The 14,208-nt window shown below is 37.3% G+C and overlaps 1 protein-coding gene across 1 annotated transcript in view; it reads left to right on the top strand.

The window, feature by feature from the left end:
* DROSHA (drosha ribonuclease III) overlaps positions 1 to 14,208 on the top strand; it is a 68,747-nt gene that overhangs the window by 3,819 nt on the left and 50,720 nt on the right. The window contains exons 3-10 of the mRNA XM_084283077.1: positions 1,261 to 1,353; positions 2,152 to 2,383; positions 3,232 to 3,373; positions 6,295 to 6,449; positions 9,100 to 9,180; positions 11,206 to 11,292; positions 11,398 to 11,484; positions 13,988 to 14,059. Coding sequence (XP_084139203.1) covers positions 1,261 to 1,353; positions 2,152 to 2,383; positions 3,232 to 3,373; positions 6,295 to 6,449; positions 9,100 to 9,180; positions 11,206 to 11,292; positions 11,398 to 11,484; positions 13,988 to 14,059 — 949 coding nt within the window. The remainder of the gene's footprint in view (positions 1 to 1,260; positions 1,354 to 2,151; positions 2,384 to 3,231; positions 3,374 to 6,294; positions 6,450 to 9,099; positions 9,181 to 11,205; positions 11,293 to 11,397; positions 11,485 to 13,987; positions 14,060 to 14,208) is intronic.

Below are 14,208 nucleotides of genomic sequence, written 5' to 3'. Positions count from 1 at the left end.
TTCAGAATAGCTGTATTCAAAAGCAAACAAAACACATTTAGCAAGTTTAGTTTGGTTTGGTTCTGCTCACTTCGGTTTCCAGAATAAGATTTTCCTAAAACTGAATGTGGCTGGCTTTAAGTCACGAGCCTTTACTGTATGATGAGTCTGTGGAAGTCTCTGTGTTGTGTAGGTGACTCAGTTATTTGCCACATAATTTCGCAATTTGTTCTTAAAAGTTCAGGTTTAAGTTTTAAAAGTATTTCCAGCAGCTTCCTTCTCAAATATTTCTGTGTTACTAGCTGAGGTCAACAGTTTCCAGGTCTAGTTCACAGTGTATCTCAACATCTTCTCACGGTGCCTTGGTATGGTTTTTTGCACAGCATCCTCATCTCTCAAGCAAATCAGAGGGCAACAGAGCATGCTCTCTGAGGGCTGATCCATGCTTGAACAAGGCACAGGTGAAGGATGAATGGGTGTAGGGAAGCCCAGTAGATAATTCATATGAACTTTGTGCTTTATAAAATTGTGTGCTACGTCATATATATGTGTATGGAAGCATAGATATGTACTCCTAAATCTTGGTTCATCATCCTGCTCACCCACAAAACCACCCGAGGCATGTATTCATGCTTCCTTGTGTATCAGCATACTCATTTACTAGGAGATGTGACAGTCACACAAATGAGTGTGGACAAACAAGTTGTCAGCTGTTAGTCTGATAACCTGCCTGTGTGTGATCTGTGCTACCTAAAGTAACACAATAATTCCTGTTAACTGGGGCTGTTTTGCCACAGACATATGTTTGAGTGGTTGAGTTCCTTATGAGTATCTGCATGTTGAGTCTTGTAGGTAAGATTCATGGTGTCAGTGTGGTTGATTTTCTGTCTATCAGCTTTTTTTGCACGTGCCTGAGGTGGCTGTCAGGAGAAGAGTACTTGCTTGAAACATTTGAGTTAATGCTGTGCTTCCAAAGCTACTGTGCATGGAAAAGGTTTTCATTCTGTTCCTTAAGGCATTAAGAATGGTTAAAGGTGCAGTAATCTTACTCTTCACTATTTGTAACAGAAGAACAGGACGAATGGCAAGAAGTCCTGTGGTGAATTTATAGAAGTTCTTTATACAGTATGAATTAGGTATGGCATTGAGATAGATGGCTTCATTGAATGTCGTGTCATCTTGAATAATGTGATCTCAGCCTGATTCTGCATCTCTTCCAGGGGTGTGGAATGTAAGAAATGCCAGATTTCTTATTTAACTTCTGTTTTTGAACTCTTTAAGGGAGCGGGAGAGGGAGAGGCATAGGCACCGTGACAGCAGAAGATCACCATCACCAGACAGATCATACAAAAAAGATTACAAGAGAACAGGAAGGTAAGGAGGGCAGGTTTGGTCTCTCTCATATTTATGAGGCTCTGTGCATCATGTGTATGTGCGTACATGCCTGGTTTGAAACTCAGAGATGAATCTTATAACCATTTTCATAGACGTGCAAATGTCACAGCTCTCTCAAGGCCTTGTAGAGTTGAAGCAGGATTAATCTCTGGAGACTCGACTGCATCTCAGACTCCCCTGTGCATCTGCTCCCGGTCTGTGAAGTACCAAGATAGCATAACGTTCATTCTATGTTTAGATCATATTTTTAAGAACTTTTTATTGTTTTGATGCTCCTTTCCTTTTAAATCCTGGGTAGTTAAATTCGGAGACATTACTGGCTTTAAAGACAAGTATTGTGTTTTTTTTTTTTTTAAATAGTTTTCCTAAATTTGGAGCTTGTGTTGTTCAATGAACTGCTAGAGTTAGACTAACACAAACAATGGTTTTAATCCTTCAGTATTTTTTCGGTATGCCAAACAGGTTTCTGTATAATCCTTCCAGTAAGATCCTGTTCCTCTCATACAAATAGCTTGCGGGATATATATTAAAACTTAATATGGTAACTTAATTGATGGGCTTCAAACTTTGGGACAAAATTAAGAAACTGATCTAGCATACAAGTAAGAATTTCAGTCTAAGCTAGTGTGTTTTTTTATTCTAATTATTGAATAAGGTTTAAAATACAAAAGCACTTTCAATTTAACTTTTCTGTAGTAGATCTAAACTATAGAGTACTTCTAACTGTTGCAAGTTAAAAAAAAATAAATTAATTGCTTTTGTTTCTCTTCCATTAAGCTGCTCTCCAAGCAGAGAAAGGAAGAGACCCCGATGGGAGGAGGACAGAGAAAGGTGGTCTGAAAGCCAGAGTGCCAGTAAAGAAAAAAGTTACACTAGTATCAAAGACAAAGAGTCAGAGGAGAATGCATCTGAAAAGAATGAAGATGAAGATGATGAATTGCTTAAGCCAGTCTGGGTTCGCTGTACCCATTCTGAAAGCTACTATTCAAATGACCCTATGGATCAAGTGGTATGTTCGTGAGAACTCAGAAATCACTGTACACAGTCCTTTATTGGTTATCTGATTACTTGATTAATGACAGTACTTCAGCAGGATCATGTTTTATGTCATTCAGTGTTGAATCCTTCTCTCTTCCCAGCCATCTCAGTCTTGAAACCTTTTTTGGTGTTCTCTATTTTCATGTTTCTTCAGTCTATTTTCATTCAGATTAGTGATACGTGAAAGAGGAATATTTTTGTCTCCAGGAGAGAAGGTTTTATCCATAAACACCTGTATTTGAACAAAACTGCGTAAATTACTCTATCATCCCATAATCCTGGAGAAATTTCGTACAGAAGGAGGAAGTCAGTTCTTTTTATTTGACAATAACAGTTGCTGGGGGAGTAGAGAAGTAGTAATTGAGTGAGGAGGTTTCTTCTTTCTCTTGTAGAATGACACAGTAAAATCAATGTTTCAAAGGAGGCAACAACATCAGTTAAGTTCTGTGTGTCTAGGGTGTGATATGATTCTTCTGAATAACAAAATACTTGCACAGAAGGTCTGTTTTTTCTAAATCTGAGCTGTTAGAAAACAGTACTGAGCTGTATTAAATATGCTTAGCCATAGCTCTGCTTGGCTAGGCCAAAGGTTCGATAATTCCCCAGCAGATTAAGTTCTCTGCTCATTTACCTAGAGGAGCAATGACTGTGTTTAGTTTAAAGCCCGATCAAGTACTTCCATGTTTCATTTGAGCTATGGAATGGAGATCTTTTCTTTTCGACATTGCTTTTCCTTATGAAACACTGATACACTTTGTTCTCTTGTCCTCTGTAATGTCAACACTGCCTTTGCTTTTTTACCTGTTTTTTAATTAACAGGGAGACTCAACTGTAGTAGGAACAAGCAAGCTCCGAGATCTGTATGAAAAGTTTGAAGAGGAATTAGGAAAGCGACAGGCAAAGGCCAAAGCAGCCAGACCACCATGGGAGCCACCAAAGACCAAACTGGATGAAGATTTGGGTATGCAGAAATGATGGCAAAGCTTTGAAATGGAGCAAACTGTAGTTAACCTTTTCTTTTTAGTACTTGTGCATGTTTAATGATGTCAGTAGGCTAATACATGTTTTTAAATCCATCCTTTCTATTGCAGTTCCACAGAGTTTTACTGTTGCTTTTTACTGAAGTAGAGCTAGATGCTTTATCTAGAAGGCTTAAGGGAAAACAGAATCCAGCACTGCCTAATGCTGAACTCTCTTCCATGGCATGAAAGTACCCTGAGCACTATCAGATAGGCCAAAGTATGGTGGATAAGGGGCTGCAAGGACCTCCTGCTCTTCATATTTATTAGGAAAAAAAGAGAAGCAAGAGCAGTGATGCTAAGCTGTTTTGAAAACTTATATTTCTACATAAGATCACAATAAGCAAAATTGCACAACTAAAATACAATGTAGAAGGAAAATGAATTCAGTGCCATAACAAGCAGCCATATGAGTTGATCTACACTATCACAGTTCACATATGGGTCTTTTCACAGAGAAATATATCTGCTAGCTGTATCAGTTATTGGGGAAATATTGGTTGAAACAGCAGGGCATAGCTTTTGCTAGCAATTTATTCACTCATCACTCGTTGAAAGCTGTTTTTTCTGATTTGCTTTACTTACAACTGTTAGCTGTTCTTATTGTACTTCCAGCATCTGAGTATTACATAATGTATCGTTTCCACCATGAAAGTAGTGTTCAAGAAATTCTTAGGCATATCACGTTAATTTAGATGCTCCTGGGCTTGCTTTGTAAGTGATGCTTCATGGTCTCATGTTGAGATGCTTAGATTCTCAGATCTGAGCCTAGTAACTTTCATAGTCAAATACCAAAAACTGTAAAGTTGAAATACAAGCGTATATAACGACAGGGTCGGTTAGTTATGTGCTGCTAGCTTAAAATAACATAAAGATGAAAGGAAAGAAAAAAATGTTCCTATTTTATTTGAGCTGTGTAAAGCAAACACCTTTTTGAACATCAGATTTGCATGTTTAAATTCACTCAAGAATCACTAGCAAAGACTTCTGCACAGTTATTCAGAAGGTATTTTCATGCACATGAGGGAAGGACAAAACTTCTACATTCAGCCTACCTGTCTAAAGTTTCACTTCCTTGGATCTCCACAAGATGTTCCTTGTCTGCTCTAGGATAAGATATGATGGGGCCAAGAGCAACTTCAGCTGTGTTTCCTGTTCCACTGTTACTGGGGGAACCAAAGGCTCTGCATTTGCACTGTACCTGGGCTGACGTGGTGCCTGTACCAGCTTCTCCTACAACAATATTTCTGTTGGGTCTAATAGTTGGTTGTCTTCTGTACCTAGCCAAAGGCCTCTGTTGTGCCTTTCATTAGAAGTAGATGTTTATTCTAGTGAGACATCAATGTGCTCCAAGACCATTTTTAGATTATGAAAGGCTTGCTTCAGTACATGAAATTCAGATATTTTGTACTGATCTTTCAGAGCTCTGGTTTATTCTCACAAGCTCCGCGCTCTTTTTGCATTTAAAATTAGGCTTGCACATTAATTAATGTAATTAAAATTTACTGAAAACTTGAAATTTCAAAAAACATGTTTACTTATTTTTCTGTGAATATGCATATATTCGTATATATGCAGACATCCGTATATACTTTCAACTGAACATATGACCTATGTAAATCGTATGTCCCAAGGACAAACATCTTGTACTGAATTAAGGGCTGTATCAAAATACATCTTGATTTTTCTCTCCCTTAAAAAAAATAGCTTATTACTTTTGTTCTTATGTTCTTTCACTTCATTTTTCTTTCTTGTAGCTAAGGGGAAACATTTAATAAATGTACATTTACATTTTTTCCCCAGAGTATTTGAAAGCACCAGCAGTATAGTAATATACTTTCTTTTAAGTAAAAATGAAAAAAAATGGAAGGAGTGTTACATCCCACCTTCCAGGAATAATAAACCTTACTTGTATCATGTTATATGTCTTGGCTATGAAAGTATTTATTTAAATTGGAGCTGAGGAGATCGGTGGAATGAATGGCATTACATATAGTAGAGTTGCTTCTAAGTACCACAGGAGTGTAGGGATATATGACATCATGCTCAGTTGAGGAGACATTAACAGGCATGAGACCTGTGGGTTTTTTGTTTTGGTTTGGTTTAGAGTTTTTCTTTCCTTTGATGTATCAGAAAAATTGCTTTAGTAAGTACAGGAAAAAGTCAAAAAAAAAAAAAAAAAAAAAGCTGTAAAACTTGAGCATGGATTCACTCAGTTATCATCAGCTTTTTTCAATCATGGAAAAAAGCTTTCTTCTCATCTGTGATTTTTAATGTGATAACTGATTTATTAGATATACTTGTTTTGAAAAAAGAGTAACTACACATCCTGTAAAAATTATATCCACGCGTGCTTTCTTGAACCTTTTGAATAGGTCAAGCCCTACTACAGATAGGGAGCATTTTTTAGGTAAAATGAAACTAAATATAAGCACTTTACTCATAGCAATCAGAATTAGCCTTTTAAACAGCAGGAGGTCATGTATTTCTTTGTGTTTTTTGTTTGTTTGTTTGTTTAATTTTAGAGTATTATTTGTGTTGGCTATAGCTTAATAGTCTTGTTCCATGAAGTATTTCATTGTCAAGTAACTGAACTTGCTTTTCTATAACTGATCAGTGGTGCTGCCTGACAGCCAAACAGCAAGCACTCCATTGGTGTAGGTCTTTAATATCTATAGCATTTGCTGTCGCTTTTAATTAAAAAAATGCAGTTGCTGTCATTTTCATTAGTGTGAATGTCATGCACTTCTTTAATAACTTTCAGTACGCTGCTGAGCTATGACATGTTAGAGAACGTATTGATTCTGGGGAAGAGAATGTGTGGAAATGTTTCATCTAACTTTATTTTCCCTCCATGGATCAGAGAGCTCCAGTGACTCAGACTGTGACTCTGAGGATGACAGCAGTTGCTCTAGCAGTTCGGATTCGGAAGTTTTTGATGTCATTGCCGAAATTAAGCGTAAAAAAGCACACCCTGATCGTCTCCATGAAGAACTGTGGTACAATGATCCAGGACAGGTATAGTGAGAGGAAAATGTCATGTTTCTGAAAGTCTCTCCCCTGTAGACCTAAAATTCTGAAGTGTTGTCAAATATGCTGGGCAGCCTCTATTTCAATATAAGTTCCTCCTCCTTTCTCTTCTCTCTCTTTCTCTCTCTCTCTTTTTTTTTTTTTTTTTTTTTTTTAAACCACCCCACTTTTGATTTCAAGTGTGTGAATCCTGGGGAGTATTCAGCTGCAGTCATGTCTGGCAGCGGTAATAAAACCTGAATTGCAAACAGTGCACTTATGCTGTCCTATTAATCCCAAGATAAAGGTACACAGATGAATTTTGAGATGGAGGGAAGGCAGCATGTTTATCTGTTTTACATATTATTCACCTAAAAGCTCTCAGGTCATAATAAATAATGTTTTAAATATGCTGTTAATGCTCCTAATTTCTTGTCTAATGGTTCTTTTGTAATTGCATGGAGATTATAGTTCTCATTAAATGTAATTGCTGAGCTCGTGAAATGTTGTTTTGAATGTATACATTGCACAGAAGACTAGCTTTTGTTTGCAAATTTGCCATTTTCATCTTTCTTACTTAAATATTTTACAGTCTATTCTAACTCCTTGTCAAATGGCACCTCAGTAAACTAATTTAACTGGTGTTTTGTGTGATTCATAAGGCTAGCACGCAGCAAATCGTAATGCCAAGAGATACTGCAATGCTTATTGCCACTATGGTAATTCAAAGGTCTGTTGCATATCCTATTGCCAACTCATATTTATGCTTCTAGTTATATAAAAAAGAAGACTGAGCATAGCTAGATCGTTTTATTTATATGAAAAACAAAATTAGCAAACTGTTTAGGCATTTAACTGAAAAAAATGTGTGTTGCTCTTGGGCACATTTCAAAGTAATGTTCTAGCCTATAATATTGGCTAAATAAAAAGTGGAGTAACTTGGATGAATAGTTTCAGGAATAAATGGCTTATGAATTTCCTGCTGAAAAGCTTTTTCCCAGGCTTCCTTGAGATTTTCTCCCCCTTCCCTTTCTAGAAGGGGCTGAAATCAAATCATGGTGAGCTTGCCAGTACTGTATTTCTTCTGAGTAATTTTATTTGAAGGTTTGCTATTTTTCCTCGGTATTTATCTGGTATGCCAAAATGCTTTCTAACCACTGTTGCATAAGATGGGAAGGATTTCTGTGCACACTGGTGCATACAAGTTACCAGTTGGATAGTGTTATCCAACAAGTAACCAGACTTTTATGATGGATCTTCACAACCCTTTAATCTGAGTGGTGTTTGTTACTTCAGTTAATGTCCAGAAGTGCTTGCGGTGGTCAAAAAATAAATTGTTATAGCTGATGCTACCATTATACCTTTTTTTTTTTGCAAATGTTATCTGCTTGTTTCCTTGTTTGGTCAGAGGAGGTTAGAAGCCATTGCCTTAGTTTATGTAAGATAACAGTATTTCAGTGTTTTGTTACACCTTGTGATGACTCTTTCTGCATTTCCTTCTGTTAGTTGTGTTGTTGAGGAAGGGGGTAGATACATATCTGTCTTGCTTTTTATTCCTGGGCCTTACAGGTACTTCACATCTCTGTCAGTCTTGGTCTGTCCGTTTAAAGTAGCAGAGGCAGTATGACTGCTGAACAGCTTTAAAGGACTAGGGACAAGATTTTCTTTTTAAAGTAAGTGGTGATTATTTCAATAGCCTCAAGTAGGTCTTATTTCTGGGGGAGTGCTGAGCGGTTGGATACTGACTGCGTTATTTAACTTGTCTGCTCTGTAACCTTATAAAGCAGTGAGGAAGTATATTTCTACCTATAGACATCAACCAGTTTCATTAAATCTGTGCTTTCCTCGGGGTCTCAGTGTGGGATTAAAAAAAAGTGAAGAGAACCCATCGTGTCACTCTGTCTCTGGTTTGGTTCTGATTGGATTTCAGCAATGGACACAATGTTAAGAGCAGGAAGCTTTAGGATGTTGATGCAATTGATAGCCTGCATCAAATGTGGTTGTAGAGTTGAAAAGAGACTAGCTTTAGAGTGTGCTGTGGCCCTTTTAAATACAGCTACTTGATGTCCCTACATGTAATATTGGTGTAAGTGTCTTTTTCCCCATTCCTTATCTTTACTGATCTGTTCACAGGATGCATTTGATTTTTTTCCATTACTTGAAGGTATCAAGTAAAACTTTCAAATTGTCTGCTCTCTGTGCTCTATGGTGTTAGCAGTGCCGTGCTGCAGATGGGTTAATCAGGGACAAGGTGTCACTCAATGAACTGGGTGGAACTGTTCAAATGTGGAGGTTTGGGCACGTAAATAATTGCATGTGAGTGTTTAGGGCCTGAAATTTGTTTTAGGAGGATGACATGCTGCTTGTGTGTATATAAAGTGGGAAAGAGACATATGATAGCAGGAAGGCACAGTTCTGCTGACACCATTTATCCATTTTGTGCTTCTGAATCAGTGATGAAGTTCTAATGCTGTTTTGCCGTTTTCTTATGTTAGTCTATACTGTTTTCATTTTTACTGGCTTAAGAACATCCACTTAATCTAAGAATTACGTGTTTTTAGAAGCATTTGTGCTTCTGGCATTGAAACCAACGTGATTGTCCAGTCACAATCACTTTTGATTTTTCAATAAAAGAAGAATTTTGTTTTGTTTTTGACAGATGAATGATGGACCACTGTGCAAATGTAGTGCTAAAGCCCGAAGAACAGGGATAAGGCATGGCATTTATCCTGGTGAAGAGGTAAATAGTTGTAAGAATTGCAATTTTGAATACAAACTTGCTGTAGTAGGCTTGTACCTTGGTTGATCTGTCTTGCTTGCTTTTTTTTTCATGGCTTACAGGCTTAGTAAAAACTCCTGTATGACGTTAAATCCTTTATTCATGTAACCTCACGTTTAAAATGCGATACCAGTAATTAAATCCACTGGAGTGCTATGGAAAACTTTTGTCTGTTTATGTTTGGTTGTAGGTTTTATAAGCTTCTGAAACACAATTGCCTTAAAAAAAAAAAAAAAAAAAAAAAAGTAGTCAAATGTCTCCTGTCTTCAAGTGGATGAGTATGTTATGAGGGTCCTTTTTTTGTGAAGTGATTACTTTAAAAGGAAAAGTAAATAAGTCACTAAATGTACTGCTCGGGGAGCAGCAAGCTTTCCAAGACGTATTGTCTCAGCACTTACAGCATGCCTGCACCTCACACTGTCAAACAGTTTGCTAAGTTCTTAATGAGTACCTGGAAGAGTCCATCAGCTTCCTGGAACAGTTATTATGGTAGTTGCTTTTATTTTGAAAAATGTTCTCAAAATGCTGTTTGGTTATTTTCTGTAGAAATGTTCGTTTGTACAGAGCATGCTTTGTGATCAGTATTTGTGGAAATAGTAGTGCTTGGACTACCTAAAGTTTTATGTTTTAAAAAGCTTTGTTCTAAACATTTAGGAATGTTAAAATGTAGTTTTACAATTTACCTTTGTAACTTCTCTTTAAGAATATAATTTTTCACTATGCCTTTTTACACACATTAACTGAAACATCCTTTTATTTCTCTGCGGTTGAGGATTTGTGAATGTTGCAAAGCATAAATTATTCCGTTTCAGAAAAATGGCTTTGGTCTGAAGCTGTCTGTAAATCACTCCAGGATCAATTCTTTTCCACTTTGTTTGAAGTATTTTTCTTGCAGAGAAGGGGAGAGAAAATGTTAGTGGGAGAAAACTGATGAATAAAACCTGCTGCACAAAGACAGCTACTCACTGGAGCAAGGCCAGCTTGGAATTCGAGCCTTGAGAAAATTTTGGGTGTATGAATTTTTAGTGTCCTGCAGATAATCACACTTAGCTTTTAAACTAGCTGGTTCTTACCTGCCTTGTCATAGCAACGAGAAACTTAATTTGCAGCTGAACAAAATAATTACCCTATTTCTTGGATGGATTCTGCAGGCTGCACAGAGCTGTGCAGCGGTGCAGCTGCCTCGCCAACTTTTGTAATGTTCTGTGGAGTACTCCACTTGCCACAGGGGTTTTTCCTGCAGACAGACACCTGAACAGGTTGGTGGAAGCCTCTGAACTGCAGCATATTGTATGCAGGAGGAACTCTGTTTTTGTCTGACTGCTGAGGATTTTTAGGTCTTTAAACAGGACTGCTTCAGAACAAGCTGGAGCAAATTGCAAATCACCATGGTTTGGCCTTGCATCGGCATGCAGGGAGAGGCTGCCTGCTGGTCTACTGTTATCAACAGAGAGCATCATGACCTGAGAGAGCAGGGCTGCCTGTGCCTTGCTCTGCGGTAATGGTCCGGTCCCTTCTCTTTGGAGCATCAGACTTGCCCCCAGCAGATGAGTGGATACTTGTCTCTCTTGATAACATTCTGAGATCTTCTTAGGCAATGTCCAATTTTATTTTTTATGGAGTTCTAAAATCAGTTAATCAGTTCCCTGAAACAAATTAATACCCCCAAAAAATAAAGGAGATCAGTCTGGTATGTAGACAGCTAACTGCTGTGCGTAGGAAAGATAGGGAGTCAAATGGAAAATGAATAAACTACAGCAGCATTTTTCACTTTTTTTTTTTTTTTTCTTTGAATAGCTTTAGAAATAGTTCCAGAAGCGGCTACAGATAAGGCCCACTTTCTTCCTGTAAGAGCTAATTATGACTACCTGCTTTATTTAATTTTTTCTAGTGCATATTTCATGGCTATTAGAAATGCTTTATTCTCTCTTTTAATCTAAATTTGCCTTGACTTTACACATAATTCTACTTATCTCTTTCTTTAAGCCTATTAAACCATGTCGCCCCATGACCAACAATGCCGGAAGGCTATACCACTACCGAATTACAGTGTCGCCTCCCACAAACTTCTTAGTAGGTATCTTTATAAATAATTCTAACTAGTTCTAATTTTGCTTTCAATGGGGGAAGTAGTACTGCTTCTTGTTTACTCCATGGTGGTTTTGTTTGCTTTTTTAGACAGACAGACCTACTGTTATTGAGTATGATGACCATGAATATATCTTTGAAGGGTTCTCCATGTTTTCACATGCCCCACTAACAAATGTAAGTATGTTCATTACTGCATACCTGGGATTTGTCTGGAAGGCAAGCTGTTTCTGCCCCAAAGTCGAGCTTCTCTCGCATGTGCGTGTTACAAGTATCTTGCAAGCATTTGGAACTGGAGGAAGACATTTGTGCTAATGAGTCTCAGATTTTGTCTTGAGTACTTGTGGTAGGCAGTGCCTTCAAACTGTGACTGAGACTGTGATGTGCATCAAAGTAATGTTCTTTATGTTTCACAGTTCGAAAGTGAAATAAACCATGGAATAACTTGTTAAAACTGTTAATTGGATTTCAACTGGATGAGGTTTTATTAAGTTGAATTTAAAAAAAGAAAAAGAAAAAAATAGATTTCATTTTCTGAAAGCAAATATAACAAAAATTATTGCTGCCAGATGACCCTGCTTTTGCAATATAAGATGAGTTAGCAATATCAGAATTAAAAATATGCAAATACTTAAAATATCTGTACCTCAGATTTTTATATCTTTATATTTTAAGAACTTTTCAGGTGCTCTGGGGCATTGTTTCCTTGTTTTTATACCTGTTACTTGCTTTGCCACAAGTCCCAAAACCCAGTATTAAAATGCTCATTGGTGCAAGACTGGAATCTAATACCTGGGACTGAGAGACACTGAGGGGAGGAAAGCATTTTTAGCTGATGGTTTGTTTCCATAATGCGTATGACAACACTTAAGTTCTGGTAAGCAGGGGAAGAGGCTCTTGTTGACAAGCCAGTGAGTGAGTGGTGCTCACTTAGCTGGTGGGGTGGCACTGCGAAGCACTCCTGCCCTGCAGCATTAACTCAGCCTTGGGGTTCAAGGCAGTTTTATCCCAGGGCTTTACAGTTTCACTTTGCAAATGAGCAAAAAAGGAACAGTTTTGGTTTTTTCTCCTATTTAAAGGATAAAGAGACCACCTTTATCATTTAATGTCTGTTGTATGACCAGAAAGCGGAGTGTTACGGAAATACTTGTTTTATGTGGAGAACAAGGAAAATTCTTCTTGTTTGACATGAGCAGTTAGTGCAGACATTGAACATTACTGTAGAGTAGGTGCATTTAGGCCAAAATCAAATTGGAATTTCTCAACCTAACTAGGGGAAATGATTAGCAGCAAATTATTTCATTTTTACAGACTTGAATACAAAGCAACACTGCTTGTTCATATTGCCAACAGGCATAAAGCTGTCTGGAAATAGAGTGCCTTGCTATCCTGAGATGATTTGGGATAACATCATAACTGCTGTTTGAGACAGACATTTTGGAATGTATTTGATAATAGGAATGTGACAAAGGGTAGCAGAAATACAGGTTTAAGCACCAACATCTTTGAACCAGATTTGTATGATATGAAGTCTTAGCTTGCAAACTGTTGAAAGTCTTACTTCTGTTATTACAGTTGTTCAGTAACAATTCAGCTGCTCAGATACTAGGGAAAATGGTTTGTACAGAGAAATTACAAATTCTTTAAACAGCTGCCACAGAAATTTTATAGTACCAGCCAAATACTCCTTTATTATGCATTTGTTTTTGTATGTGGAACTCTTAATTTATGGAGATTTTGGTAATCGTTACCTCTCCAAAGCTGTTTTTCTTATTATCAGGAAAAGTAATCAAGTTTATTGAGTCTCTGAACATATCTAGTCCTGGTTCAACTCGAATGCTAGAAAATAAGAAAACACACTGTACTTTTTTAAAAAGAATCACCAATTTAAGTGTGACAGGTTTCCTCTCACATTTTAAATGGGACATCTTACCTTAGAAGTTTTTTATTTTTGTATTCACAACATTTAATACTGAAGGACTTGTGTCATTTCCTAGAAAATCAGTTTTTGTATTTGGTTGTTTGGTGTAGCTCCTTATTTATCATGCCATCAGCAGACATGTAAACAAACAGTCAATTTTTTAGCAGTGGGCTGCAAAAAGATACAAGCAAAATACTGTGCCTCAAAGCCCACTGATTTCAGTGCAACCTCTGAAGAGTTAACTTCTAGAAATTTTTATTGGATGAGATTTATATAATCCTCTACATTTATTCTGAAAATTCCTACATTGTGTTTTCACCACAACAACATTTTTTATGGAAGGTATAGCTGAAAGAATTGGCAGTGTAAAAAAAAAAAACAAACCACCTTGTCTTCAGGTTAGCGTATTGATCTGACATGTATCCTCAACAATAAATTCCCTTCCAGATATACAAGGGAGAGCAGATGTGGGTTTACTGAACTTTGCTTTTTCTCCTAAACAAAACTTCATCTCCAGTAGATGGCATTATTTAATCTTATATTACCATCCCTCCTGTCAGCCCTGTGTTATCAGAGGTGGAGGTTAGAATTGTTGCTTCTCTTGCATGCGCTTGCGTTCCTGTCTTTGCATGATCTCACTAAGCAGCTGTTCTAGTAAGTGCCGTTTTCAGCAGACAGTAATACCTTTGCATTCAAAATTGTATTAACTGTACATTTGACACTGTATAGTTTTTCATACCGAATCTCTTTTCCTTCCAGATTCCTCTATGTAAAGTAATCAGATTTAACATTGACTATACCATTCATTTCATTGAGGAGATGATGCCTGAGGTAAGAAGGATAATTAGTTAAAAAGTCAGAGTGGGTTAAGAGTTGATATGCTTAATGGATTAAACTCTTCAGAATCCCATCTTGTGAAGAGATGGTAAGAGACAGGCTGTGTTCAGAGTGAATGGCTGAAAAGGAATTTGCACTTAAAG

The sequence above is a fragment of the Netta rufina genome (genome assembly GCF_964035555.1).
Source record: "Netta rufina genome assembly, chromosome: 2".
NCBI classification, from domain to species: domain Eukaryota; kingdom Metazoa; phylum Chordata; class Aves; order Anseriformes; family Anatidae; genus Netta; species Netta rufina.
Note: the sequence above shows the minus strand (reverse complement) of the source record. Positions and strands in the feature narration are given on the sequence as shown.